This window comes from Chiloscyllium plagiosum, chromosome 31 (assembly GCF_004010195.1).
Source record: "Chiloscyllium plagiosum isolate BGI_BamShark_2017 chromosome 31, ASM401019v2, whole genome shotgun sequence".
Lineage (NCBI taxonomy): Eukaryota > Metazoa > Chordata > Chondrichthyes > Orectolobiformes > Hemiscylliidae > Chiloscyllium > Chiloscyllium plagiosum.
The window spans coordinates 43359651-43385577 of NC_057740.1; the positions used below are offsets into that span (position 1 = coordinate 43359651).

General features: G+C 45.1%; 1 protein-coding gene and 1 long non-coding RNA gene across 2 annotated transcripts in view; one reads left to right on the plus strand and one right to left on the minus strand.

Annotated features, from left to right (window-relative positions):
- The first annotated feature begins 11577 nt into the window (after positions 1 to 11577).
- Positions 11578 to 22159, plus strand: LOC122565509 (ubiquitin-conjugating enzyme E2 R2-like). Its single transcript, XM_043721553.1, has 5 exons — positions 11578 to 12075; positions 13254 to 13340; positions 13516 to 13613; positions 13772 to 13906; positions 19751 to 22159. Exons 1-5 carry the CDS (start codon positions 11899 to 11901, stop codon positions 19965 to 19967), a joined length of 714 nt encoding a protein of 237 aa, XP_043577488.1. The 5' UTR covers positions 11578 to 11898; the 3' UTR covers positions 19968 to 22159.
- Positions 22160 to 24363: 2204 nt separating this feature from the next.
- LOC122565511 overlaps positions 24364 to 25927 on the minus strand; it is a 6290-nt gene continuing 4726 nt past the window's right edge. Inside the window, exons 2-3 of the long non-coding RNA XR_006316194.1 lie at positions 25350 to 25392; positions 24364 to 24707 (exon numbers count right to left, since the gene is read on the minus strand). This is a non-coding gene — a long non-coding RNA (uncharacterized LOC122565511). The remainder of the gene's footprint in view (positions 24708 to 25349; positions 25393 to 25927) is intronic.

A 25927-nucleotide genomic window follows, 5' to 3' on the forward strand; every position in this document is an offset into this window, starting at 1 on the left:
ATAATGTGGCTGCACATTTCTTTGTGTATCCATAGTATTAGTATTGGTGTTGAAATGTGGTGACATTGGATGATTTCAGTCTGTGCCACTGTATTGTGTGTAAACCATGCTACAGATGATGACAGTTGGCCTGTTTCACCATAGAATATTGATAATGAACGTTCTCCTGTGGAACAGCCTGCCCCTCGGACGCTGTGCTTTTCCAGCACCACTCTACTCCAGAACAGCTTGTCTTGTCAATCTTCTACCAGAAGAATGATCTATGTTTAAAATAGTCGAGAGTGGGGTGCTGGAAAAGCACAGCTGGTCAGGCAGCATCCGAGGAGCAGGGGATTCAACGTTTCAGGCATAAGCCCTTCATCAGGAATCTGCCCAAAATGTCCATTCTCCTGCTCCTCTGATGCTGCCTGACCACTTTTGCTTTTCCAGCATCACATTCTCGACTTTGATCTCCAGCATCTGCAGTCCTCACTTTCTCCTACATTTAAACTAGGAAAAGATGTGGCCATTCAGCCCCTCAGGTTGTTTGGGCATTCTGAGGTCAGGGTTGATCTGTAACCAAACTTCATATTATCACCATCGCCGAAATCCCTTTAACATTTTGGACTATTAAAGATCTATTAATCTCAGATTTAAGATTGACAATAGGTCAAGCTTTATTTGCTGTTTCCAGCAGACAGTTAGAAAATTCTATTAGCCTTTGTGTGTTTCCTAATTTTACTCCTGGACAGTCTATCTTGAATATTTAAACTTTGTCCATTGTCATGCTCTCCCCAACCACTGGAAACTTTTTCTCTCTCTATCAACCTTATCTTGATTTCTATTAAAATCAAAATCTTTAAAATTAATCTTCCTGATCCAGGAAATACAATTCCTAGTGGAACCTCTTGTAATTTAACTCTGGGAGACAGGAATCTCCGATAAGCCTATGTTGCATTCCCTCCAATTGATTTAAAGAATTCAGAGCGTATTTTTAATCCACGACACAATGGCATAATGCAGACATTTATTTAGGATGTACACTGGCAATAGTCCTGACATCACAACACAGATATGCTGTTAGTTTGGTGACTATTCTGCTGTCCTGGAGAGGGAACTCAGAAATGAGGGTCCATTTTTTATTTCAAACATTATATATATGTATAAAAAGATCAGTTATATGAGGCTCCAGCGACCTGCCTTGCTGAAGATTTGCATTTAAGGTTTGTTGACTCTTTCTGATCATGTTGGTGGATTTGCAGACCTTGTGGTCAACTTTGACCCTGAATTTGATTTATTTCTGTCTATCCAGCATCTCATCAAACCAGTGTTGTATACGTTTCTTTCCTGATCGCCTTGTGGATCTCCTGCGTCGTCCCTCACGCAGCTGTTGCACCCTGGAGAGTTGTGATCCTCTGGAATCTAATCTACTGTTGTCCAGCATTGCTACTGATGCCCGAGGGATTTCATTTTTTACAATTCCCTTCCTGAATGCTTGCTGAACGTTTTCAATGTTTTGTGTATTCTCTCGTATGGATTCCCCTCCCCAAGAGGCTCTGCGACTTGGCGGATGCATTGGAAGAACTGTTGATTCCATGGCCTGCTCAGGGAGTGTTTGGGCATATGAATGTAAATCATATTTGTAAAGACTGTCTGTATCATCCAGTTCCAGGCCCAGTGAAGCCAGGATGCTATCTCCAGCCCATTCCCACCAAGCCATGAATAAATTAGCAACAAATATTTTCCAGCCAGGGAACAATATTGATATTAATTCCCAAAAAGCCATCCTATGCTTTCTTCATCCATCTAGCGACATGCTGTGCTCCATCATAAGTTCACTGAAGACTTAACATGAATGAGGTGAGATTAGCTAAGTGTGAATGACCATCACTTGCTGCAGTCATAATGTTAGTGTGATGTCGTGCTACGTTAAATCATTGCGGGGAGGACATTACGAAGCTAACACTAACATTAAAAAACTGGAGGTTGATTTGAAAATGTAGGGAACAGAAAGTTTCAGAAACTCAGAAAATGAGAGCAGTAGCACGAGGGCACTTGTACCCAAATTCCCAACGGGGTTGGAATCCCTTCCAGTCACTAAGGTGGAGTACACAATAGGCAGGGTAAATGGAGGCAAGCAGACAATTTTACACCAGCCTTTGAATAGGTTCCAGTCTGTAACTGACTCCCAGGTGTTTGTTATTCTATATATAAACACCCTGAACCCTTCAATTAGATTGCAGTCTGTAACATACAGTTGGGTATCTGTTATTCTACGTATAAACTCCTTGAACCTCTTGTTCAGATTCCAGTCTGTAATTCACTCCCAGGTATTTGTTATTCCACATATAAACACCTCACTCCATGGCTTAAACACCTCTCTGGAGCATAATATTAGATTACCATCTGTAAGTTGCTCCAGTTAGACATGGTAATGATCTTAGCTGATGGTACTACTAGACATATCAGATCCCACAGTGAAACCTGGCCTGATAACTGATCATTTGTTTTTATTGACGTGGTGGTTGATAAGGCTGACGTTTCTTTAACAGACAGACGAGAAGTCTATTATTACAGAAAAGATGAAAACAAAAAATAATCTATTATCTAAATATTGGACACCACTTAAAATGTAAAACACAAAGCAAAACAAAGTCTCATCTACTCCCCAATACCATCACTTTACAGTGATTCAAATCCAGAGACATTAACTGTCGAGAATTGTCTTTCACTTTGTTGTGGCTGATTCTCCCCAATTGTTACCTGTGAAGTCTGATAAGAGAAACTGGATCAGTTTGGATTATATTCAGTGGAGTTTAGGAGAGTGATGGGGATCTCATTGAAATCTATAAAATCTAACTGGACTGGACAGAGTCAACACAGGAAATATGTTCCCAATGACGGGGCAGTCCAGAACCAGGAGTCATGATCTAATGATACAGGGCAGGCCAGTTCAAACTGAGGTGAGGAGAAATTTCTTCACCTGAAGAATTATGAACCTGTGAAATTCTCAACCATACAAAAGTCATTGGGACCAAATACTATTTTTTTAAGAAGGAGATATGTTTAGTTCTAAGGGCTAAAGGGATCAAGGATATGGGAGAAAGTGGGAACAGGGGACTGAGGTGGATGATTGGCGGGCTCAGAGAGCTGAATAGCCTACTCCTGTTCCTAGTTTCTGCATTTCTTTAAACATTAATACTCCTAAAACTTACATGTTAGACTTTTTCAATTTTTAAATAGCTTACAGATTTTTAGCCAAACACTCCTGGTCTGGAATTTAAATTTTCTGATTTATTTTACTGCTTTCTCTGAACTGTTTTACACTTTTCTTTAAAAGTGACCCCATCAGGTCTCCTCCAAATTGCCAAAATCTTTTAATCTCTTGGTTAACATAAGACAGGAGTAGCGTCATGTCTGATCTGCTCTAGGCCTCAACTCCTCTTTCATGCCAGTTCCTCAGCCTTCAAATCCTGTTTCAAAAATCTACCACCACCTTAAACCTCAGTGATCTTGCCTCCACTACTCTGTGGTACATCCACTAAATCCAGGCAAATCGATTCCTTTGTATCTCAATTTTAAATAAGTGTCCCCTTACTTTGGAACTATGTCCTCTAGTTTGAGATTCCTTCACTAGTGGGAATCTCTTCTCAATACCTACCCTATCAGGCCTCCTCAAAACCTTATGTTTCAATAAGATCACCCCTCATTCTTCTAAACTCCGATGAATAATGGCTTCACCTTTTTAATTGTTCTTGTTAAGGCAACTCCTTCATCATAAGGATCAAGTCTGTACACTGTGTTCCAGATACAGCCTCACCAACACCTTGTACAGTTGTAAACAAGTCTTCCTGGAAGTCTAGCCCCCAGCAATAAAGGCCAAACATCCATTTGCCTTAACTGCTTTAGAAAGATAAACTCAACCCTAGGATTATTCTGAATCAAAAATGAGCTAATCACCCTCAATGTTTAGACTCACTCATAACCAACACAGTCAGACATCACTTGACACCAGGTTATAGTCGAACAGGTTTATTTGAAATCACAAGCTTTCAGAGTGTTGTCCCTTCATCAGGTGAAGTGAGAGAGAAGCACACACACACAATGTATGGGCAGAGAGATCAAAAGATCATACAAATGGTGTGAATGGAGTGTCGAATAATAAGTCTCTGCAGGTGATCAAAAGTGTCAGATGGTGTGAGTAAAGTGTCAACAGCTGAATAACAAGCAAAGGGATGACCTATGAACTGTTTAAATGAGGCAGAGAGATGATTACAAAAAATTAAAAATAAGGTGGTGCTGGAGACAAACCAAATGACTGGAATAACATGATAGTTATAAGAGTCACTTGCTGAGGGTCTAACCAAAGTAGTAATTATTCCAAAGCTGTACAAACTAATATGGTAGAGAGATCTTAACAAGTTATCAAGACGATTGTGTCAAAACAGGACAGCAAGGATGATTTTACAGAACAGTGTGGTAGGGTAACATGTTTGATTAGATTCCCTACAGTGTGGAAACAGGCCCTTTGGCCCAACAAGTATAGACCGACCCTCAGAACAGTAACCCACCCAGACCCATTTCACTCTGAATGATGCACCCAACACTACAGGTAATTTAACATGCCCAATTCACCCTAACCTGCACATCTTTGGATTGTGGGAGGAAACCCATGCAGACACAGGGAGAATGTATAAACTCCACCCAGACAGTCATCCGAGGCTGGAATTGAACCTGGATCCCTGGCGTTGGGAGGCAGCAGTGCTAAACCACTGAGCCACCGTGCCGCCCCACATGTACCCAAGGTCATGATTAAGGCTGTCTTCATGGGTATGGAACTTGACTATCAGTTTCTGCTGGGCAATTCTGCATTGTTGAGTATCTCAAAGGCCGCCTGGGAGGTTGCTTACCCAAAGATCGGAGGCTGAATGTCCTTGACTGCTGAAGTGTTGCCTGACTAGGAGGGAACACTCCTGTCTGGCGACTGTGCTTTCATCTGTTATCATAGCATCTGCATGGTCTCGCCAGTATTCCATGCTTCAGGGCATCCTTGCCTACAGCATATGAGGTAGACAATATTGGCTGAGTCTCATGAGTATGTACCATCAACGCAGTGGGTGGTGTTCCCATGTGTGATAGTAGTATCTGTGTCGATGATTTGACATGTCTTGCAGAAGTTGCTAAGGCAGGGGTTGTATGGTGTGGTTGATGCTGTCCTGAAGGCTGGGGAGTTTGCTGCGAATGATGGTCTGTTTGGCGGTTGTTTGAAGGTGAGAGGTGGAGGTGTACGGATGATCTTGGTGAGATGCTCATCATCATCAACATGTTAAAGGCTACAAAGAAAATGGCATTGTCCCTCCGCTCCAGGGATGTACTGGATGACAAAGGGTACTCTATTGGTCGTATCCTGTCTCTTGTCGTCTGAGGAGGTTGTTGCAGTTTCTCGCTGTGGCACGTCGCAACTCACAATCAATGAGTTGAGTGCCGTATCCCGTTCTTATGAGGTCGCCCTTTGAAATCTTTAGGTGTCCGTCCCATTTCCCCTCACCTGAGCAGATCCTGAGTACACACAGGGCCTGTCCGTAGGGAGTGCTTCTTTAATATGTTTTGGGTGGAAGCTAGAGAAGTGCATGATGTGAGGTTATCCGTGGCCTTGTGGTAGAGTGAGGCACTGAGGTGACCATCCTTGATGGAGATAAGTGTGTCCAAGAATGAGACTGATTCTGAAGAGTAGTTCATGGTAAGTCTGATGGTAGGATGCAACTTGTTGATATTGCTATGTAGTCATTTCAGTGATTCCCTGCCATGAGTCCAGAGGAAGAAAATGTTGTTGATGTATCTGGTGTACAGCATTGGTCGGAGGTCCTGTGCAGTAAAGAGGTTTTGCGCAAACTTGTGCACAAAATGTTGGTCCCCGTGACTGCTCCATTTGTAGCTGTTGAAGGTGAAGATGTTGTGATCGAGAATGAAGTGGATGAGTAGTAGGATGGTGCCTGGAGATTGGCAGTTGTTGGTATTGACTACTGAGGCTGATGCAGTGATTCCATCATCGTGTGGGGTGCTCGTGTAGAGTGCCGAAACGTCCATTGTGACAAAGAATGTTCCTGGTTGACTGGTCCTTGGTGCTGAGTTTCTTAAGAAATCTGTAGTGTCGCAAGAGAAGCTGGGGGTTCCTTGTACAATGGGTTTCAAGATGCCCTCGACATAGCCAGAGAGGTTCTCACACAGGGTCCATTGCCAAATACGAGGGAACATCCAGGTGTGTTGGCTTTGTGTATCTTCAGAAGGCAGTAGAATTCTCCTGTGTGAGAAGTACATGGGATGAGAGTACGTAGGATACTCTGAAAGTCTCGATCAAAGTACTTGTTGAGTTGACGCCTGTGTTCTTTGGTCGGATCGGCAGGTTGTTGTCTGTAGTGTTTCTGGTTTTTCAGTTGTTGGAATGCATCTTTGCAGTAGTCTGTTCTATTCAGTATGACAATGGCTTCTGCGTTGCTGGTTTGATGACAATGTTGCAATTGGTCTTGAGCATGGATGGCGTTGCGTTGTGCTTGGGTGACATTCTGCACAGCCTTCTGAGTGCAGCTGATGATTTGGATGTTAATGCATCTCTTGATGGCTCCAGCATACATGTTGACCCTAGAACAGCATCTTCCAGAGGCATCTAATAGGACTCTTTGGTCGTTGCACCAAGGATCTCTGTCAACTGTTCCGGTTGTCTCATTGGGCTCGCTGCCAAGATCTTGGGGTTCATGGAAGGATTCCCAGAGTCTTATTTGCCTGAAGAATTCCTCTGTGTCTACTGCGAGACCAATGGGTTCCATTTTGGTAGTAGGGCAGAAACTGAGCCCTCGGCTGAGAACCCTGGGTGAAGGGTGCGGTTAGACAAGTTGACAATGGTGACCCCTCCACACTTCTGTATCTGAAAAATCTCCCTTGCTGTCCTGTTTTGACGTCATCTTGACAACGTGTTATGATCTCTCTACATTCATTTGTTTGTACAGTTTTGGATTACTACTTTAGTTAGATCCTCGGCAAGTGACTCTTATAACTATCATGTTATTCCGATCATTTGGTTTGTCTCCAGCACCACTTTATTTTTAATTTTTTGTAATAATCTCTCTGTCTTATTTAATCGGATTGTAGGTCATTCTTTCAGCTGTTGACATTTTACTCACACCGTCTGACACTTTTGATCACCTGTAGACTTATTATTCGAAACTCCACTCACACCATTTCTTTTGATCTCTCTGCCTATAAATTCTGTGTGTGTGCTTCTTTCTCACTTCATCTGATGAAGGGGTAGTGCTCTGAAAACTTGTGATTTCAAATAAACCTATTGGACAATAACCTGGTGTTGTGAGACCTCTGACTTTGTCCACCCCAGTCCAACACAGATACCTCCACATCATAACCAAGACAGTATAAATAATCTCCCAATGGTTCCCTATGCTCTGACACATATGGAGTTAGGTGACTGGTCTGGAAAGACTGTCTGAACTAGTCACTCTTTAAAAATGTATTCCATTAAAATGCCAATATTCTAAATCTCAAACTCAAAATGATATTAATACATACACATATCAGGCATCTTTCACCACAGTAAAGTCCATCTCTGCACTGTCTATGGCAATATTATGTTTCCTGAAATAAGGAGACTAAATCTGCATTCAGTTTTCCCGGTCTAACCAAGCTTTCATAAAAGACCTCACCATCTTGTACTCAAATCCTCTTGCAGTATAGGCTAACATTCCGTTAACTTTCTAATTGCTCGCTGCATTTGCATGCTCGCCTTCACTGACTTATTCATGAGGTCATCTTTGTAGATCTACGCTTTCCAATCTCTTACCATGTGTTTTTCCTACCAAGTGGATAACGTCACATTTTCTCACAGTATATTTGATTTGTAATCGTGTGGCCCACTGACTAATCCTGTCTAAATTCTTCTGAGAGAAAGTGAGGACTGCAGATGCTGGAGATCAGAGCTGAAAATGTGTTGCTGGAAAAGCGCAGCAGGTCAGGCAGCATCAAAGGAGCAGGAGAATCGGCGTTTCGGGCATGAGCCCTTCTTCAGGAAGCTTCTGGAGCTGCTTTACGTCTTCCTCACAACATACATATTCACACTTAGCTTTGTATCATTCACAAATTTGTAAATATTGTTTTAATCCCCATGTCCAAATCAGTGGTATAAATTGTGAACAGCTAAGGCCCAAATACTGATCCTTGTAGTAACTCACGAGTCACAGTCTACAAACATGAGAATGACCTACTTATTCCTAATTTGTTTTCTGGTTTTTGGCCATTCATTAATCCATGACAGTACATTACCTCCTATGCCAATTTAAATTTTTGTAACCAGCATTCTGTTTGGGATGTTATCAAAAGACATTTGATAATCTTAAGCAGGCAATGTCCATTGACTTTCTATCAATTTTGTCTTAAAAAAAACTCCGACAAGTTTGTCAAACATGATTTCCCATTCGCAAATCCATGCTGACTGTCCAATCAGAACATTATTAACCAGGTACCTCTTTATCCCATCCTTTATAATAAGTTCTAGTACTACTACTTAATGTAAAGTTGTTGGGTCTGTAATTCCCTGTTTTCTCTCTTGCTTCTTTTATAGAATCCCTACAGTGTGCAAACAGGCCATTTGGCCCAACAAGTCCACACCAACCCTCCTCAGAGTATCCCACCCAGACCTATTCCCCTACCCTATCACTGTACATTCCCCTGACTAATGCACCTAGCCTACACATCCCTGAACATTATGGGCAATTTAGCACAGCCAGCTCACCTGATCTGCACATCTTTGGACTATGGGAGGCACCCACGCTGACACAGGGAGGATGTGCAAACTCCACACAGACAGTCGCACCCAGGCTGGGATTGAATCTGGGTCCCTGGCGCTGTGAGGCAGCAGTGCTAACCACTGAGCCACCATGCCGACTAAATGGGTGAGATTCTTAATGAGTACTTTACATTGGTATTAACTGAGGAGAGGGACATGATGGATGTTGAGGTTACAGATAGATGTTTGATTTCTCTAGCTCAAGTTGGCATAAGGAAGGAGGAAGTGTTCAGTAATCTAAAAGGTATTAAGGTGGACAAGTCCCCTGGTCCGGATGGGATCTATCCCAGGTTACTGAGGAACGCGAGAGGAAATAGTTAGGGCCTTAGCAGATATCTTTGCAACATTCTTAAACACAGGTGAGGTCCCAGAGGACTGGAGGATTGCTAATGTTGTCCCCTTGTTTAAGAAGGGTATCAGGGATAATTCAGGTAATTATAGACAGGTGAGCCTGACGTCAGTGATAGGGAAGCTGCTGGAGAAGATACTAGAGATAGGATCTATTTACATTTGGAAGAAAATGGGCGTATCGGTGATTGGCAGCATGGTCTTGTGCAGGGAAGGTCATGTCTTACCAACGCAATAGAATTCTTTGAGGAAGTGGTAAAGTTGATTGTGGGAAGGGCTGTAGATGTCATACACATGGACTTCAGTAAGGTGTTTGATGAGGTTTCCCATGGTAGGCTGATGGAGAATGTGAAGTTGCATGGGATCCAGGGTGTATTTGCGAGATGGATAGAGAACTGGCTGGACAACAGGTGAAAGTACTAGTGGAAGGGAGTTCCTCAAAACGGAGAGCTGTGAGCAGTGGTGTTCCACAGGGATCTGTGTTGGGACCACTGTTGTTTGTGATAAACATAAATGATGTGGAGGAAGGTATAGGTGGTCTGATTAGCAAGTTTCAGATGACAATAAGATTGATGGAGTAGCAGATAGAGAAGGGGACTTACAGAGAATACAGCAGAATATAGATAGATTGGAGAGTTGGGCAGAGAAATGGCAGATGGAGTTCAATCCAGGCAAATGCGAAGATCCAATTCAAGAGCGACTATACAGTAAATGGAAAAGTCCTGGAGAAAATTGATGCAGAGAAAGATGAGTGTTCAGGTCCATTGTTCCCTGAAGGTGGTAATGCAGGTCGATAGAGTGGTCAAGAAGGCATACGGCATGCTTTCCTTCACTGGACGGGGTATTGAGTATAAGAATTGGCAGGTCATGTTACAACTGTGTAAGACTTTGGTTCAGCCACAATTTGGAATACTGCGTACAGTTCTGGTCATCACATTACGAAAAGAATATGGATGCTTTGGAGAGAGTGCAGGGGAGGTTCAGGAGGATGTTGCCTGATATGGAAGGCCTAGCTATGAAGAGAGGTTGAGTAGATTATGATTATTTTCATTAGAAAGACAGAGGTTGAGGGGGGGACCTGATTGAGGTGTACAAAATCATGAGAGGTATAGACAGGGTGGATAGCAAGATGCTTTTTCCCAGAGTGGGGGACTCAATTACTAGGGGTCACGAGTTCAAAGTGAGAGGGGAAAAGTTTTAGGGACATCTGTGTGAAAAGTTCTTTATGCAGAGGGTGGTGGGTGCCTGGAATGCATTGCCAGCGGAGGTGGTAGAGGCTGGCATGGTAGCTTCATTTAATATGTATCTAGACAGATACAGGAATGGGCAGGGAGAAAAGGGATACAGATCCTTAGAAAATAGACGGCAGGTTTAGATAGTGGATCTGGATCGGCACAGGCTTGGAGGACCGAAGGGCCCGTTTCTGTTCTTGTGCTCTAATTTTCTTTGTTCCTTCTGAAATAGTGGGGTAACGTTTGCTGCTTTCCAATCCACAAGAATTACAGTATTCCAGAATGTATAGAATTTTGAAAATAATCAATGTGTCAGCCAGCTCTCTAAACAACTCCTTAATACACTGGGGTGAAGGTCATCAGTTCCTGAGGATTTATTAACCGTCAGCCCCATTCTTGTTGGTAATACCAATTTCCTTCAACTCCTCATTCTTTCCCACATTTTTCAGCTGTTGCTACATAAAGTTAGGAATAAAATAGCTTGTCCTCCAGTTGGCTCCCCCAACATGCTGCTCTAGATAACCATTCCTAAAATAGAGTCCATACATTGTTCTTCTGATCTGAAATCCTCCCTTACTAATGTACTGATCCCACCTGTTCTGTTCAGTGTGTCTCCAATGCCTTTTCCCTTATCTGTGCTTGTTAAACATCAAATGTTCTTGAATATTCAATTCCTACTCCTGGTCACCATGTACTTATTTATCTCTATTTGTGCCTTAAGATCACCTACCTGCCTTCAGAGTGTACCCAACTTTGTCTTTTAACAAGACTTGTTTTATCCATCCAATTCCAGTGCCTGCTTGGTAACTAATCTCTCTATTCTGTTGCTGAGATAAATTCAAGGCTTGCGTAAAGTCGAGAACCTCTAGTTAGAGCCACTGTCGAATAACTTGTGGAAGTTCCAATAAGTCAGCTCCATGGGTGTTCCCATTCAGTCCAACGCCGCTGGGGGAATGGTCCACTGGCCGCGGCGGAGGACTACATCTCCCACAATGCCCAGTGCTCCATTATCACGTGATTCCTTTCGTTGCGTGGCTGCCTTCCGATTGGTGAAGCTTGCTACCACTGCTCGTTGACTGGTGGCGCTTGTTGTTCCGGGTGCTGATTGGTGGAGAGCGGTACCGGTCCTTGATTGGACACATTGTGATTTGCTACTTTGTGGCCGCGCTGCGATTGGTCGGAGCCGGTGACGTGGGCGATTGTATCCAGAGCGCGGGGTCAGTGACTCGGAGCCGAGTCTCCGGCCACGGGCCACCCCCCCATCCCCCCCACCCAGAGCCACAGCGGAGATCCCCACCCCCCACCTCCACCCCCTCACCCCCAGCGGATACCCTTCCCGGATAGGCCCCGGACCTAGAGCGGACACCCCCAGGACAGGCCCAAGAGCCAGAGCGGAGACAACTCCGGACCGAGCCCACAGTCCGTCTCGCCGCAGCCCGGCCCGGGGTCCCGGCTCCGGCCCGGCCCGGCCCCGGCCCCGCGGCGGCCATGGCTCACCAGCAGAGCAGCAGCTCCCAGAAGGCGCTGATGTTGGAGCTGAAGAGCCTCCAGGAGGAGCCGGTGGAGGGTTTCCGCATCACCCTGGTCGACGAGTCCGACCTCTACAACTGGGAAGTGGCGATCTTCGGGCCGCCCAACACTCACTACGAGGGCGGCTACTTCAAGGTGAGGCCGAGGCCTCGGGCTGGGCCGGGCCGGGCGGGAGGGAGGGAGGTTTGGGGGCTGTTGGGAGGGGCCTGTGTTTTTAGTGACAGTTTGGGGGGGGGGGTTGGTGAAATGGTCCCTGGGGTTAAGGGGATAATTCTCCCCCAGATTTATCTGGTGTTGGGCTGGGTGGGGGTATTTGTTCTCTCTCCAGCCCGGTTTGGTGCAGGATGTAGGGGGTTGGGTTTGGTGCTGATTTCGTACAGACATTTGGAACTCTGGGCCGCGAGTGTGAGCCGCCATATGGCCTGGAGATCCCTGGATCTATGGGATCTATCACCTCCTCTTCTATAGCTGATTGAGATCTCCTTCGTGAGACACTGTGGTGGAATTTTATAACATGGAGAGGCCGTTCAGTCCATTGTGTCTGTTCCAGTCAAAGCTTTGACAAAGGGTCAGTTAGACTCGAAACGTTCAGCTCTTTTCTCTCCCTATAGATGCTGCCAGACCTGCTGAGATTTTCCAGCATTTCCCCTATTAACTAGTTGTTTTGTCTTTGTTTCCAAGATTCTGCTTTTTGCAGCCTGTGATTGCTCTTTCTTCAGAATCTCCTGATATATGGTTTGTGCTGCTTCTGTTCCTGTTCATTACAGATTTCCATCTCTACATCACCAACTATTCTGGGTGGAATTCTGGAGTTCCCATCTGTCCCCCTTGAAAGACTCCTTTAAAGCTGACCTTATCTCTCCTGCACCCTCCTCTTTGACCAAATTTCTGATCACCTGCCTTAATATCATGGCTTATGTCAAATTTTGTTTCATAATTTGGATATGTTAAAGATGTTACAAGAATACAAGTTGCTTTGCTTGGTTTCCAGTGTCAAGCCCACAATCATGTGTGAATTTACTCATCGGTGTCGGCACATAAGGGGTAACTAAGTTTTTCTCAGGAAATTCGCAAGCTAACATATGGGTGGTGTTCTGTTTTAAATTGGTTTAAGAATGAATATTGGTTCCAGGACACTAGAAAGAACTTATTTGTTTTGCAGAAATGTACATAGGATTGTTTACAGCCAAAAGTGACAGATGAGTCTTTGAATGTTTCATTAGAAGAGCAGCCCTTTTGGTGGGGGGTGGGATCGATATTGGAATTTGGTGTCCCTTGCTTGCCTAAATGCTGCTATTTGTTTCCTCTCCCAGGCACAATTGACATTTCCTATGGATTATCCATACTCTCCACCCACATTCCGCTTCCTCACTAAGATGTGGCATCCCAATATCTATGAGGTAAGCTTAGCCTCTTTTTTTTGGGTGGGGTGCAAAAGAGTAAGTTCATGGGGCTGAGCAGTGTTTGGACCCTCCACTGGGTGGGAGAGGTGTGGGGGGCAGTCGGTCAGAGTCAGGAGCTTTGAGATTGTCCTGTGGGAATGGGTGCTGAGGAAATCTTTCTCTCTCCCTGCAGAATGGGGACGTGTGTATTTCAATTCTGCATCCACCAGTTGATGACCCGCAGAGTGGAGAGCTCCCCTCTGAGAGATGGAATCCCACCCAAAATGTCAGGTACAAGCTCCAAAAATCAGTGCAATTGTTTTCACAGGAGTCTGCTATAAGTTATGTTTTGTGTTGCTGCTTGAATGTGCTGTGTCTCCCCTCCCCTGTCTTACCTCTAATCTCTGGTTTTTGCCTGTACTTAACATTCTCTTCCTGATTCACGACAGGACAATTCTCCTAAGTGTCATTTCACTGTTGAATGAACCAAACACGTTTTCTCCTGCTAATGTGGATGCTTCAGTGATGTTCAGGAAGTGGCGGGACAGTAAAGGAAAGGATCGAGAGTATGCAGAGATTATTAGGTGAGTCTAAGTCTGTCTAAAATCTGATCGATATGGGATATGATCGTGTGAGTTTCTGTGCTATGGCTAAGACTTGGTGCTGTAGCAGGCTGTTGTGGTTAATGTGATGACCTGGAGCTCTGCCTGGTGATATGTGGAGTTGCTAAAAAGGGTGAGATTGGCCAAAATGCTTCACTATTGCACTTGGACCAAATCAGAGTCAGAGTCTCGGCTACTTCAGCTGAGATGGCTATCATCACTGCTACAAACTGGTACAGTGAAGGATTGGAAGGAAATGGAGGTTGTGCTGGAGCTTGCGATGAGTTGTAGTCTGGCGGTAAGAAATTGGGACAAGGGCAGGAGCCAGAGCCAGGTGATTGAGTGTACTGTGGTATATCAGGATATGACTGACCATTGGTGTCTCCCAGGGACCTGCATTAGCTTTTTGTGGTTTTATAAATGGCTTGAATGAAGGAGGAGAGTTTATGGCCAAGTTTGCTAAAGACACAAAGGTAGATGCCATGATAAAATAATTCAGATGCAGCAGGAAGATTTTGTTTTGTTTGATCAGGGCATGGAGTTGGAGTTGCTTGCAAAGATGGCAAGCCACAGCCTTGTAAATAAATGTCCGACACAGACGTTTCTCTCACAATTGACAAATCGATTAAATTGCTGTAGGTGTGGTGTCTTGGGTAAGGATGACAGATTTCCATCCCTAAAGATCATGAGATGCTAACCTCATTCCAGCCTTGGTCCAAATGTTAGCGTATTTTGAGAAAATGTGTAGCTCAGGTTGAGGTTCTGGATGTAGGTTTGCTAGCTGAGCTGGAAGGTTTGTTGTCAGACGTTTCGTCACCATACATCTTCAGTGAGCCTTCAAATGAAGCACTGGTGGTGTAGCCTGCTCTCTATTTATACAGAGTCATAGAGATGTACAGCACGGAAACAGATCCTTCGGTCCAACCCGTCCATGCCGACCAGATATCCCAACCCAATCTAGTCCCACCTGCCAGCACCCAGCCCATACCCCTCCAAACCCTTCCTATTCATATACCCATCCAAATGCCTCTTAAATGTTGCAATTGTACCAGCCTCCACCACATCATCTGGAAGCTCATTCCATACATATACCACCCTCTGTGCGAATAAGTTGCCCCTTAGGTCTCTTTTATATCTTTCCCCTCTCATCCTAAACCTATGCCCTCTAGTTCTGGACTCCGCGACCCCAGGGAAAAGACTTTGTCTATTTATCCTATCCATGCCCCTCATAATTTTGTAAACCTCTATAAGGTCACCCCTCAGCCTCCGACGCTCAGGGGAAAACAGCCTCTCCCTGTGGCTCAGAGCCTCCAACCCTGGCAACATCCTTGTAAATCTTTTCTGAACCCTTTCAAGTTTCACAACATCTTTCCGATAGGAAGGAGACCAGAATTGCATGCAATATTCCAACAGTGGCCTAACCAATGTCCTGTACAGCCGCAGCATGACCTCCCAACACCTGTACTCGATACTCTGACCAATAAAGGAAAGCATACCAAACACCTTCTTCACTATCCTATCTACCTGCGACTCCACTTTCAAGGAGCTATGAACCTGCACTCCAAGGTCTCTTTGTTCAGCAACACTCCCTAGGACCTTACCATTAAGTGTATAAGTCCTGCTAAGATTTGCTTTCCCAAAATGCAGCACCTCGCGGTTATCTGAATTAAACTCCATCTGCCACTTCTCAGCCCATTGGTCCATCTGGTCCAGATCCTGTTGTGATCTGAGGTAACCCTCTTCTCTACACCTCCAATTTTGGTGTCATCTGCAAACTTACTAACTGTACCTCTTACACTCATCCAAATCATTTATGTAAATGACAAAAAGTAGAGGACCCAGCACCGATCCTTGTGGCACTCCACTGGTCACAGGCCTCCAGTCTGACAAACAACCCTCTACCACCACCCTCTGTCTTCTACCTTTGAGTCAGTTCTGTATCCAAATGGCTAGTTCTCCCTGTATTCCATGAGATCTAACCTTGCTAATCAGTCTCCCATGGGGAACCTTGTCAATGCCTTCCTGAAGTCCATATAGATCATGTCTGGGACATCTTGACGGATACATTGAGATTTGAAAAGTATGGTGCTGGAAAAGCACAGCAGCTCAGGTAGCATCTGAGGAGCAATTGAGTGGACATTTCGAGCATAAGCTCTTCATCAGGAAGGGCTTATGCTCGAAATGTCGACTCTCCTGCTCCTCAGATGCTGCCTGACCTGCTGTGCTTTCCCATCACCACACTTTTCAATTCTGATCTCCAGCATCTGCGGTCCTCACTTCTCCTAGATACCTTAATAGGTCGGGAATAGCGGGAAATAATCATGTAGAGGCAACGGGTTTTTAATTTAGAAAGGCATTATGGGTCATCACAGGCTGGGTGGGCTGAAAGATCTGTTCCTGTGATGTACAGTTCTTTGTTCTTTATTTAAGTCACTGCATGGATCTTGAGATCTGCACATGGTGAATTCAGAAGAACAAAGGGGAATGGATTGGGGCTTGGGTTGGTATTAGTTAGCACTAATTGGCCCTGAAGCTATAAAGGGCTATGTAGTTTATAGACAGGCAGATTTTGGAATTGGAGATTGTAATGTGTGTGGGGTGGTCCAAAGGCAAAGGTTGGCACAGAGGGTCTAAGGGGTCATGGGCATGGAGGCATAGCTAGACATCATATAGTGTGTGTAGGTATGGAAGGGCTTGGAGAGTCTGTGAGAGTGCTTAATATTTTCATCTTTCTTTTTAAAATTTGGATATACTACTGGTGCCCTAAGGTCGACTTATTACTCAGTCCACTTCTGCACCTGGCATTCTCACCGCTACATTTGGGATAAAGGTTCCCCTGACTTCTCGTCTAGTCCATTACCAATCTCCAGCCTCACTCTCCCAGACTGGAAAATCCAGTGTCTGTGCACACAATAGAAATCCATCCTGATCCATTAATAATAATCCCTGTCTGCACCATGAGCAAGCCAGCAGAGTGATTTATACTGAGCTGCACCCCACAACTGAGATGGTCTAATCGCACAATGTTTGGATGATTGCTGATGAAGGGCTCATGCCCGAAAAGTCAATTGTCCTGCCCCTCAGATGCTGTCTGACTTGCTATATTTTTCCAGCACCACATTCATGACTCTGACCTCCAGCGTCTGCAGTCCTCACTTTCTCTTAGTTGATGTCAACCTTACTGCGAAGCCTCTTCCAAGGATGCCCACCTTGAAGAAGTTGTCCTCCTCTCTCCTCCCTCAGTGAGTCTCTCTCTCACTGTACCCCTCAGGTCCTCACCTCTGCCCTGAAGCTCTCCAGCCATGTCCTCAAGCTGACTCGCTACCACAGCCACATCTCCTTCCTCAGTTACTGCCTATGGAACCGACCAATCCCACATGGACTCCGGACCCCATTTAGACCTGAACAGGATAGCCAGTACACACTACGAATCCAAAACCTTCAGCAACGATTCTCTTTCCGGATCCTAGGCTTCACGCTGTCAGCCATGCACCGCCATCTACTCTCCCCAGAGCCACACTCTCCCAGACCATCTAAACCCTTAACACTATGGCAGTCCCAGTCTGTGTTTGGAAAGTTAAAATCCCTGACTATAATCACCCTATTATTCTTACAGGTAACTGAAACCTCCTCACAAATGTATTTCTCAATTTCCCTCTGACTATGAGGGGGTCTATTATACAATCCCAAAAAGATGATCACCTTTCTCAGTTCCACCCACTTCACTTCCCTGGATGTATTTCCGGGAATATCCTCCCTCAGCACAGCTGTAATGCTATCCCTTATCAAAAATGCCCCCTCCTCTCTTGCCTCCCTTTCTGTCCTTCCTGGAGCATTTGTATCCTGGAACATTAAGCTGCCAGTCCTGCCCATCCCTGAGCCATTTTTCTGTAATTTATATGATATCCCAGTCCCATGTTCCTAACCATGCCCTGAGTTCATCTGCCTTCCCTGTTAGGCCCCTTGCATTGAAATAAATGCAGTTTAATTTATTAGTCCTACCTTGTCTCTGCCTGCCCTGACTGTGACTCACTTCTCTCAGCTGTACCTGTCTCAGACCGATCTCTTTCCTCACTATTTCCCTGGGTCCCACCCGCACCTTACTAGTTTAAATCCTCCCAAGCAGTTCTAGCAAACTTCCCTGCCAGTATATGTTTGGTTTCCCTTGGTTTCAAACATCTACTGCCCCTTTGTATATTTGCAAGATGTGTGCAAGATGTGTGCAAGATGTGTGCAAGATGTGTGCAAGATGTGTGCAAGATGTGTGCAAGTGATCCCTTTAGAAGCATGTAAATGCTCTGATGTCAGGTGGGGTTTAAATACAGGATCACTCATTTATTCTTTCACTGAATGTTTTAGGAATTTGTCTTGCTGGGAAAAGTGAGAGATCTTTCCAAGTGTATCTTTACAAATTTTGTTGGGAAGCTGGCATTGTGAATTGTTTATAGAACTGGAAGTCTAACTGTGAGAATTTGAGTTGGAGTGGCAGGTTTGTACTCAAGTTCAGTAAATAAATAGTTTCCTTGAATTTTGCCAACTCAATTTCAGAATCCATCATCAGTGAAAACCATTTCCTAATGATCAATCTTATTCCATAAAGTAGTCCCTGTTTAGCATTTGAGTTTCAGTGCAACATTCAAACAACTACTCCTTTTGATTCTGATGGTGTGACCATTAGAATTCTGGTTGAATTTGAAGTGTTTGCACTGCTGTTAACTTGAGACAAAGCCTTCTAGAGAAGTTTTTGTCTGTTATTTGACTAGTGAACCACTTTAATCTTGCCTCTTCCTTTGAGTCATCTCGATTCCATCCCTGTCTCCAGCTGCGGTGGAGTGAGGATCACTTTTTCTCTTTTGGTTTCCTTTGACCTTTTCTGTCATCTTTTTTGGCATCACTTCCCTCCTCTGTCCAGTATCATGTATCAGTGGCCCGGTCAGCCGATGTGTTTCTGAGAGTGACAGGGACCACCCAACAGATGTATGTAGACCTCACCAACCTTGAACTAAGTATTTAGATGTTATGCCAAGGTGTACAAGTGCACAGGGCTATGGACCAAGTGCTGGAAAATGGGATCAGAATAGATAGGTGGCTTTTGACTAGTGCAGGCTCTATGGGCCTAATGCAGTTTTCTGTGCTGTTGACCTCTGACACGTAAACTTATGAATCAGAGCCATCCAATGGATTATTATTATTAACTGGGGAGTAAACATTGTTCAGGTACCAGGGAGCCAGCCCCTGTTTTTCTTTCGAAAAGATCTGAGTGGCGGAACTCTGTTCACCCAGGAGAGCAGGAGGGACAACTGTGAATTGCCTGTTTCAAATGATGGTCCTTTCTTGATGGTGCCCCACTGACTGTACTCAGACCTGTCCTGTGCCTGTTCCTCAATCAACATGGATTTCTGACAATGATACCAGACTGACCGCTCGGGGAGACTGAGCAGATGGAAGTAGCTTGTTCTGGATGGTGTGTGACAGGTGGAGGTTTTGGCATTGGCCCTGTCACATTAGCCACTTTTGCAGGAAGGCAGAACTAGAGGGTCAGAAATGTAATTCAGGAGAAACCTCTTCACTTGGCAAGTGGGCTATTGTGGGATTCACTCACATGGGGTTTAGCTGAGGTGAATGCTGCCAATAAATTTAAGGAGAGGCTGGATTGACATAGGAAAAGTCAATTGGAAGGATCTGCTGATGGGGTGACATGAAAAGGGGGTGGGAGGAAGCCTATGGGCTGAAGGCCTGCGTATGGCTTTCCTGGTAAATTCTGTTGAAGCTTCGCTCGTCTGAATCTTCACTGAACCTGGAAAACTTTTTTTTAATCTTTCTCAGAAAACAGGTTTTAGCCACCAAGGCAGAAGCAGATAAAGATGGCGTGAAGGTACCAACCACTTTGGCGGAATATTGTGTCAAGACTAAAGCCCCTCCACATGACAATAGTTCGGACTTGCTGTATGATGACCTGTACGACGATGATATGGATGATGAAGATGATGGTGATGCTGATTACTATGATGACGATGACGACTCAGGAAATGAAGAATCATGACCATCATCGGGCAGGAGGGAGGTGACCAGCTGACCCCCTCCTCCCTACTCCCCCCTCCCCTCCCCCTCCCCTCCAGGGGCTTAATGGCTGCCCTTGCTCTGAGCCTGAGACCAGGCTGCATTGCAGTATTTGTTGTCCCTCCCACCCCTTCTCCTCGGTCAATATATATATTTGGGGTCTGTCACGGCACTGCTGTTCCAAAATAAACTGTTTCCTGGCTGGGAGGGGGAGAAGAGGGGATTGGTTATTTTTGGTTGAGGGGTGGGTGGGAGGGAGGGAGGGGCTGGTTTGTATTCTCGTTTCCGGCGCTGTCTGTTTTTGAAGCCAATGGTGAAAGGTTTATGGGGGGTGTGCTGCATCGCTCCATGTAACTTGCTGATAAAGATTTGCCTCTGATGATACTAACTTTCTACCTGATAGTCTGGCCCTTTCTTCCCCTCACGTCTGTCCTGGAGTGGAGACTGTCCACTCTAGCCGCTGCTGCCAAATCACTGTCCCAGAAGCTTTCCAGTCTGATCCTATTTGTGTTGAGTACCACTCTCTCTCAGTTGGTTACTGTCTCCGGCTGCAGTCGTGTAACTCTGCCCCTGAGTGAAGTTGAATGACCTTTCGCCAAGCCCTGGTTTCATTTCCTTGGGAGGGTATGAATTACAGGTGGCAGAGGATAGAGATCCTTTCTCTCTAGGATGATCCTATGCACCCCCTACCCTAGCCCTGTCTGCAGCTTGAAGCTTCCCTGCCACTGCCCACCTGTTAATCTGTCGGGGCTGGTTCATGTTGATTTTGGAGGCCTGAGTCTAAGGGCTGCTTCAGCAACATGCCACTGACACTGCACACACTGATCTTGTCGCACAATCTGTCCCATAATGCTGCTGTGTTGACAGCTTTGCTGCCATTTTGTCACAAGGTTGCAGTTGATGTATTAATGATGGGACATTGTGAGATGAAAGTTTTAAAAGGATGGTTTTTTTGGTTAAACCAATGCCCTTTAATTGACGCTGTCCTGATATTAGCAACTCTGAGCCACAACTCTCAATAAATTCCTCTGACAAGGGGGAACAGGGAGAGTGCCAGTCCTGAGTCAGCCCAGGCCAGAGGATGAATTAATTCACAGTAATTCAGTTTTGGGTTTGTTTTGCCTCTGACAATGATGGCTCCAGGTTCAAATTCAGCGTCACAGAAGAAAGGGATTCCTGTGCAACCGGAAAACAGGCCTTGTTGCCAAAACACCAAACTTCCTGACTTGGAAATTGAAGAATTAAGACCTGACTATTTCCATCATAATTAATTTTCAGAAGAATTTCTAAAACTGCATTGCGGGATCAGTCTAAATCCTGATTCTCCACTTGAGTGACTGATCATTCTGTTTGTCTTCACACTGATTAAAATTGCAGTGTGAGTCAGCCTCTTCAGGAGAGGTGGGGGAGCCTGTACCCCATGGAGATTCACCATCTCTGGGAGGGAAATCTGCAGTTGTGGTTTTCTGGCCTGGGATGTCTGACCAGGCTCTGAGCTGGAGGGGTTGGGCCGACAGTCATTCAGTGGTGTCCTGAACTGGAATGTGAGCAATGTTCCTCCAATCTGATTTGGATAATTGATCTCAATGTGTAACATTGAGCTCCTTGAGAGCACGTTGTGAAAGGTCCCTTTTTGCTATGTGGTGATTGGCTCTCTAATAGCAAACTTTGGAGCCTTTCCTGATGCCTGGATCAGGTTTCTGCACCTTTGGCTGCTGACTGTCCAAAACCATAGCCCCTGCACTCTTCTCCCCCCCCCCCCCCCCCCCCCGCAGAGAAAGGGAGCGAGGTAGACCCTGGGCATCTGACTCTGGCTGCACTGTCTGCAGGGAACGGTTGCATGTCCCAGTGTCCCACTTGCAATCTTTGCTTGGAGGTTTTGTTTCAGATTGCGATTCCCTCATACCCAAAACCCTTGGTCTACAATGAGCTTTGCTCTGGGATTGCTCTGACTACCAGGTGAGTGCGAGTCTCCTTTTGACCTCAAGCAGCTGCTGTTCTTCCTGATGGCAGGCAGCTCGAAGCTAACCTCAATCTGAAACAGGAGGGATATTTATCAAAGAGCCCCCGTGAACAGTGGCTTTTGTCCATGTTTGCTGCAGCCGGGAGTTAGCAGTATTTTGATTTTTAGTCGTTATTTCTTTGTTTCGAAATTGAATAAAGGACTTTTCAGGAGCCTGTCTGTGTTTGTGTCACTGTGAAGCTGTTTCTGACTTGCCCTCAGTTTTGGGTGTAATCTGTGTCCTCCCCCCTTCTCTCTCCCCCCCCCCCCCCCCATACTGGGCTCCTGCTGAAACAGCTGCTGTAGTGGAAGCCTCAGGGTGACTGGAACAATTGCTGTATCCAAACGAGGCTTGTTTATGCAAAGCTTAACGTCTGAAGTCTAGTTTTATTTGGCTGTCTCTGAAGCCTGGATTAGCTTTTACCCAACCTCTTCCGGTCCTCCACTCATAGATTGACTCAGCACTGATTGATTGCAGACTACAATCCATAAATAGTGAATCAGAAACCTGAGCAAAGCCACCACAGCAGGGCACTGATCCACAGACTACAGCTCTTGTGCTTTAAAAAGCTTGGGGTTGGACTGGAATTAATTACCAGCAGATACCTGTTTTGATTCCACCATTCTCTCTGGATTGTAGAATGGGTCCCCTTCCACCACCACCAACCCCCCCTCCCCCCAAATAAAACAACAAAAGCAATGTGTTTTGTGTGTACTTGGGGAGATGATGGCAGGGCAAAATTGGCAGTGCCTATACTTGGTAGCAATTTAAATCTTTCGAGGACCAGGCACCAGTCAATACCACCCACGTGACTCAAATCACCTTCATTCAATGGAGGTGGATTCAAGAGCGAGTCAGTTCAAAAGAAAGAACTCGCAGGCTTCCAGGCAGCAAGAGGAAAGCACCAAATGAGTTGCTTATTTACCAGTGCTGTACAATTCCGATCCAGTTATGCCTAGCGTGAGGGCACAAACCCAGTAGTTGATATTTACCCACTTCCAACATTGACTCAATGGGATAGGTTTTTGGGGGTCTGTGGGAAATGCTTGAAAGAGGCCATCTTTGTTGCCCATTTACAATTGCCCTGGAAAAGCTTGTGGTGAGCTTCCTCCTTGAATCAAAGATATGCAGAAGGCTTTTAGGGAGGGAGTTCCAAGATTTTGACCTGGAGACACTGGAGGAATGGGGATATATTTCCAAGTGAGTGGCTTGGAAGAGAATTTCCCATGTTCCCATTTACCTGCTGCTGCTGTTCTTCTAAGAGGTGACGATTGTGTGGAAGGGGTGATTGTTAGATTCTCTTATTGGAGATGATCTTTCCCTGGCACTAAACCAAGATATTGTCCAGATCTTACATTTGGACTTTCTGCTTCAATGTTGAAGAATTCTGGATGTAGGTTTGCTCACTGAGCTGGAAGGTTCATTTTCAGACATTCCATTACTATGCTAGGTAACATTTTCAGTGAGCCTCTGGATGAAGCACTGCTGATGTTTCCTGCTTTCTATTTATATGTTTGGGTTTCTTTGGGTTGGTGATGTCATTTCTTATAATGATGGCATTTCCTATTCTTTTTCTCAGGGGGTGGTAAATGGGGTCCAAGTCAATGTGTTTGTTGATAGAATTCCTGTTATGGAGGTCAGGCAGCATCCAAGGAGCAGGAGAATCGACGTTTCGGGCATGAGCCCTTCTTCAGGATTCCAGAAGAAGGGCTCATGCCCGAAACGTCGATTCTCCTGCTCCTTGGATGCTGCCTGACCTGCTGCGCTTTTCCAGCAACACATTTTCAGCTCTGATCTCCAGCATCTGCAGTCCTCACTTTCTCCTCGAATTCCTGTTATGTCATGCTTCTAGGAATTCTCGTGTGTTTCTCTTTCTGGCTTGTCCTAGGATGGATGTGTTGTCCCAGTCAAAGTGGTGTCCTTTCTTATGTGTATGTAAGGATACTAGTGAGAGAGGCTCATGACGTTTTGTGGCTAGTTGATATTGATGGATCCTGGTGGCCAGGTTTCTGCCTGTTTGTCCAATATAGTGTTTGTTACAGTTCTTGCATGGTATTTTGTAAATGACATTAGTTTTGCTTGTTGTCTGTGTAGGGTCTTCCAAGTTCATTAGCTGCTGTTTTGGTGGGTTTGTGGGCTACCATGATGCCAAGGGGTCTGAGTATTCTGGCAGTCATTTCTGAGATGCCTTTGATGTAGGGGAGAGTGGCTCGGGTTTCTGGACGTGTTTTATCTGCTTGTTTGAGTTTGTTGCTGAGAAATTGGCGGACTGTTCATTGGGTACCTGTTCTTTTTGAATACACTGTACAGGTGATTTTCCTCTGCTCTGTGTAGTTCCTCTGTGCTGCAGTGTGTGGTGGCTCATTGAAATAATGTTCTGATGCAGCTTTGTTTGTGGATGTTGGGATGATTGAACTACAGAAGCAATATTTGGTCCGTATGTGTTGTTTACCTGTAGACTGAAGAGTTGTGACTGCTGCTGGTCATTGAGGAAACGTCTCCACTTCTGGTGGAGGTAAGGTCATTAATAAAGCAGCTGAAGATGGTTGGGCTTGGGACACTACCCTGAAGAACTCCTGCAGAGATGCCCTGGAGATGACTGACTTCTGACAGCCACAATCCTCCCATGTGCCAGCCATGACTCCAACCAGTGGAAATAATTACCCCAGGTCCTACTGATTCCACTTTTGCTTAGGGCTTCTTGATGTCAAGCGCAATCACTGTGTGGGAGGCAAAGGAAGAAATTATAGAAGTCTTGACATTAATTTTAAAACTCTTTAGATACAGGAGAGGTGTCAGGGGAAAATAACAAACACGGTAGTGATAAACCAGCAAACTAGAGGCCAGTGAGTCTGACATCAGTTGGGAAATAGATTAGATTAGATTACAGTGTGGAAACAGGCCCTTCGGCTCAACAAGTCCACACCGACCCGCCGAAGCGAAACCCTCCCATACCCCTACATTTACCCCTTACCTAACACTATGGGCAATTTAGTATGGCCAATTCACCCGGGTCTCTGGCGCTGTGAGGCAGCAGTGCTAACCACTGTGCCACCGTGCCGCCCACAAATAGTTGGAGAAATTTATGAGGGATAGACTGTATCTCCACTTGGAAAGAATTAATCAAGGATAGCGTAGCTTTGTCTGATGGAAATCTTATCTGTCAAATTTAATTGAATTTTTTGAGGAGGCGTCTAGCTGAATCAAGGTACGCACTGGATGTAGTCTACATGGGAGACTGGCCATCAAGGGAATCTGGCACAATTTGGCAAATTGAATCCACAGTTGGTTTAGTGACAGAAAGCGGAAAATTATGGTAAAAGGCTTTTAATGTGACTGAAAACCTGTGTCCAGTGTCTTACCATAGCATTTGGTGCTGGGTCCATCGCAGTTTGTCATGGACATCTGTGAATCATAGATTCATTAATGATTAGGACATGAATATTGTACATTTTATCAGTAAGTTTATAGGTGACACTAAAATTGGTGATGTGGTAAATAGCAAGATGGAAAACCTTGGTTTATGGGACAAATATGGACGGGCTCGTCGACGGGCAGAGCAATGGGAACTTACTCCTGAAAAATGTGAGGTGTGCATTTTGGGAGGAGTGACAGGGTAAGGTAATATATGATACATTGTAGGACCCAAGGAATTAGAGAGAATCAGAGGGACTTGATGTGCATGACCATAAATCATTGCAGGCGACAGGACATGTGGAAAGGATGGTTAAGAGGACGTATGGGATACTTGCCTTTTACTATTATTCAAGGTGTTGAATACAAAATAAAGGAAGTTACGACAGAGCTGTGTACAACTTTAGGTCACAGCTGGAGTACAGTACACCGTTCTGGTCACCCTTCTATAGAAAAGATATGGTTCCACTGGAGGGTGAAGAGGAAATTCGTCTGCATGCTGTCTCGGCTGAAGAATTCAGCTCTG

Excerpts from the sequence above, each read along its gene's own strand:
- LOC122565509 (XM_043721553.1), top strand. The coding sequence starts at position 11,899 with ATGGCTCACCAGCAGAGCAGCAGCTCCCAGAAGGCGCTGATGTTGGAG. Across the intron at positions 13,614-13,771 it reads AATCCCACCCAAAATGTCAG|GACAATTCTCCTAAGTGTCA; the intron begins GTACAAGCTCCA and ends GATTCACGACAG. Across the intron at positions 13,907-19,750 it reads GAGTATGCAGAGATTATTAG|AAAACAGGTTTTAGCCACCA; the intron begins GTGAGTCTAAGT and ends AATCTTTCTCAG.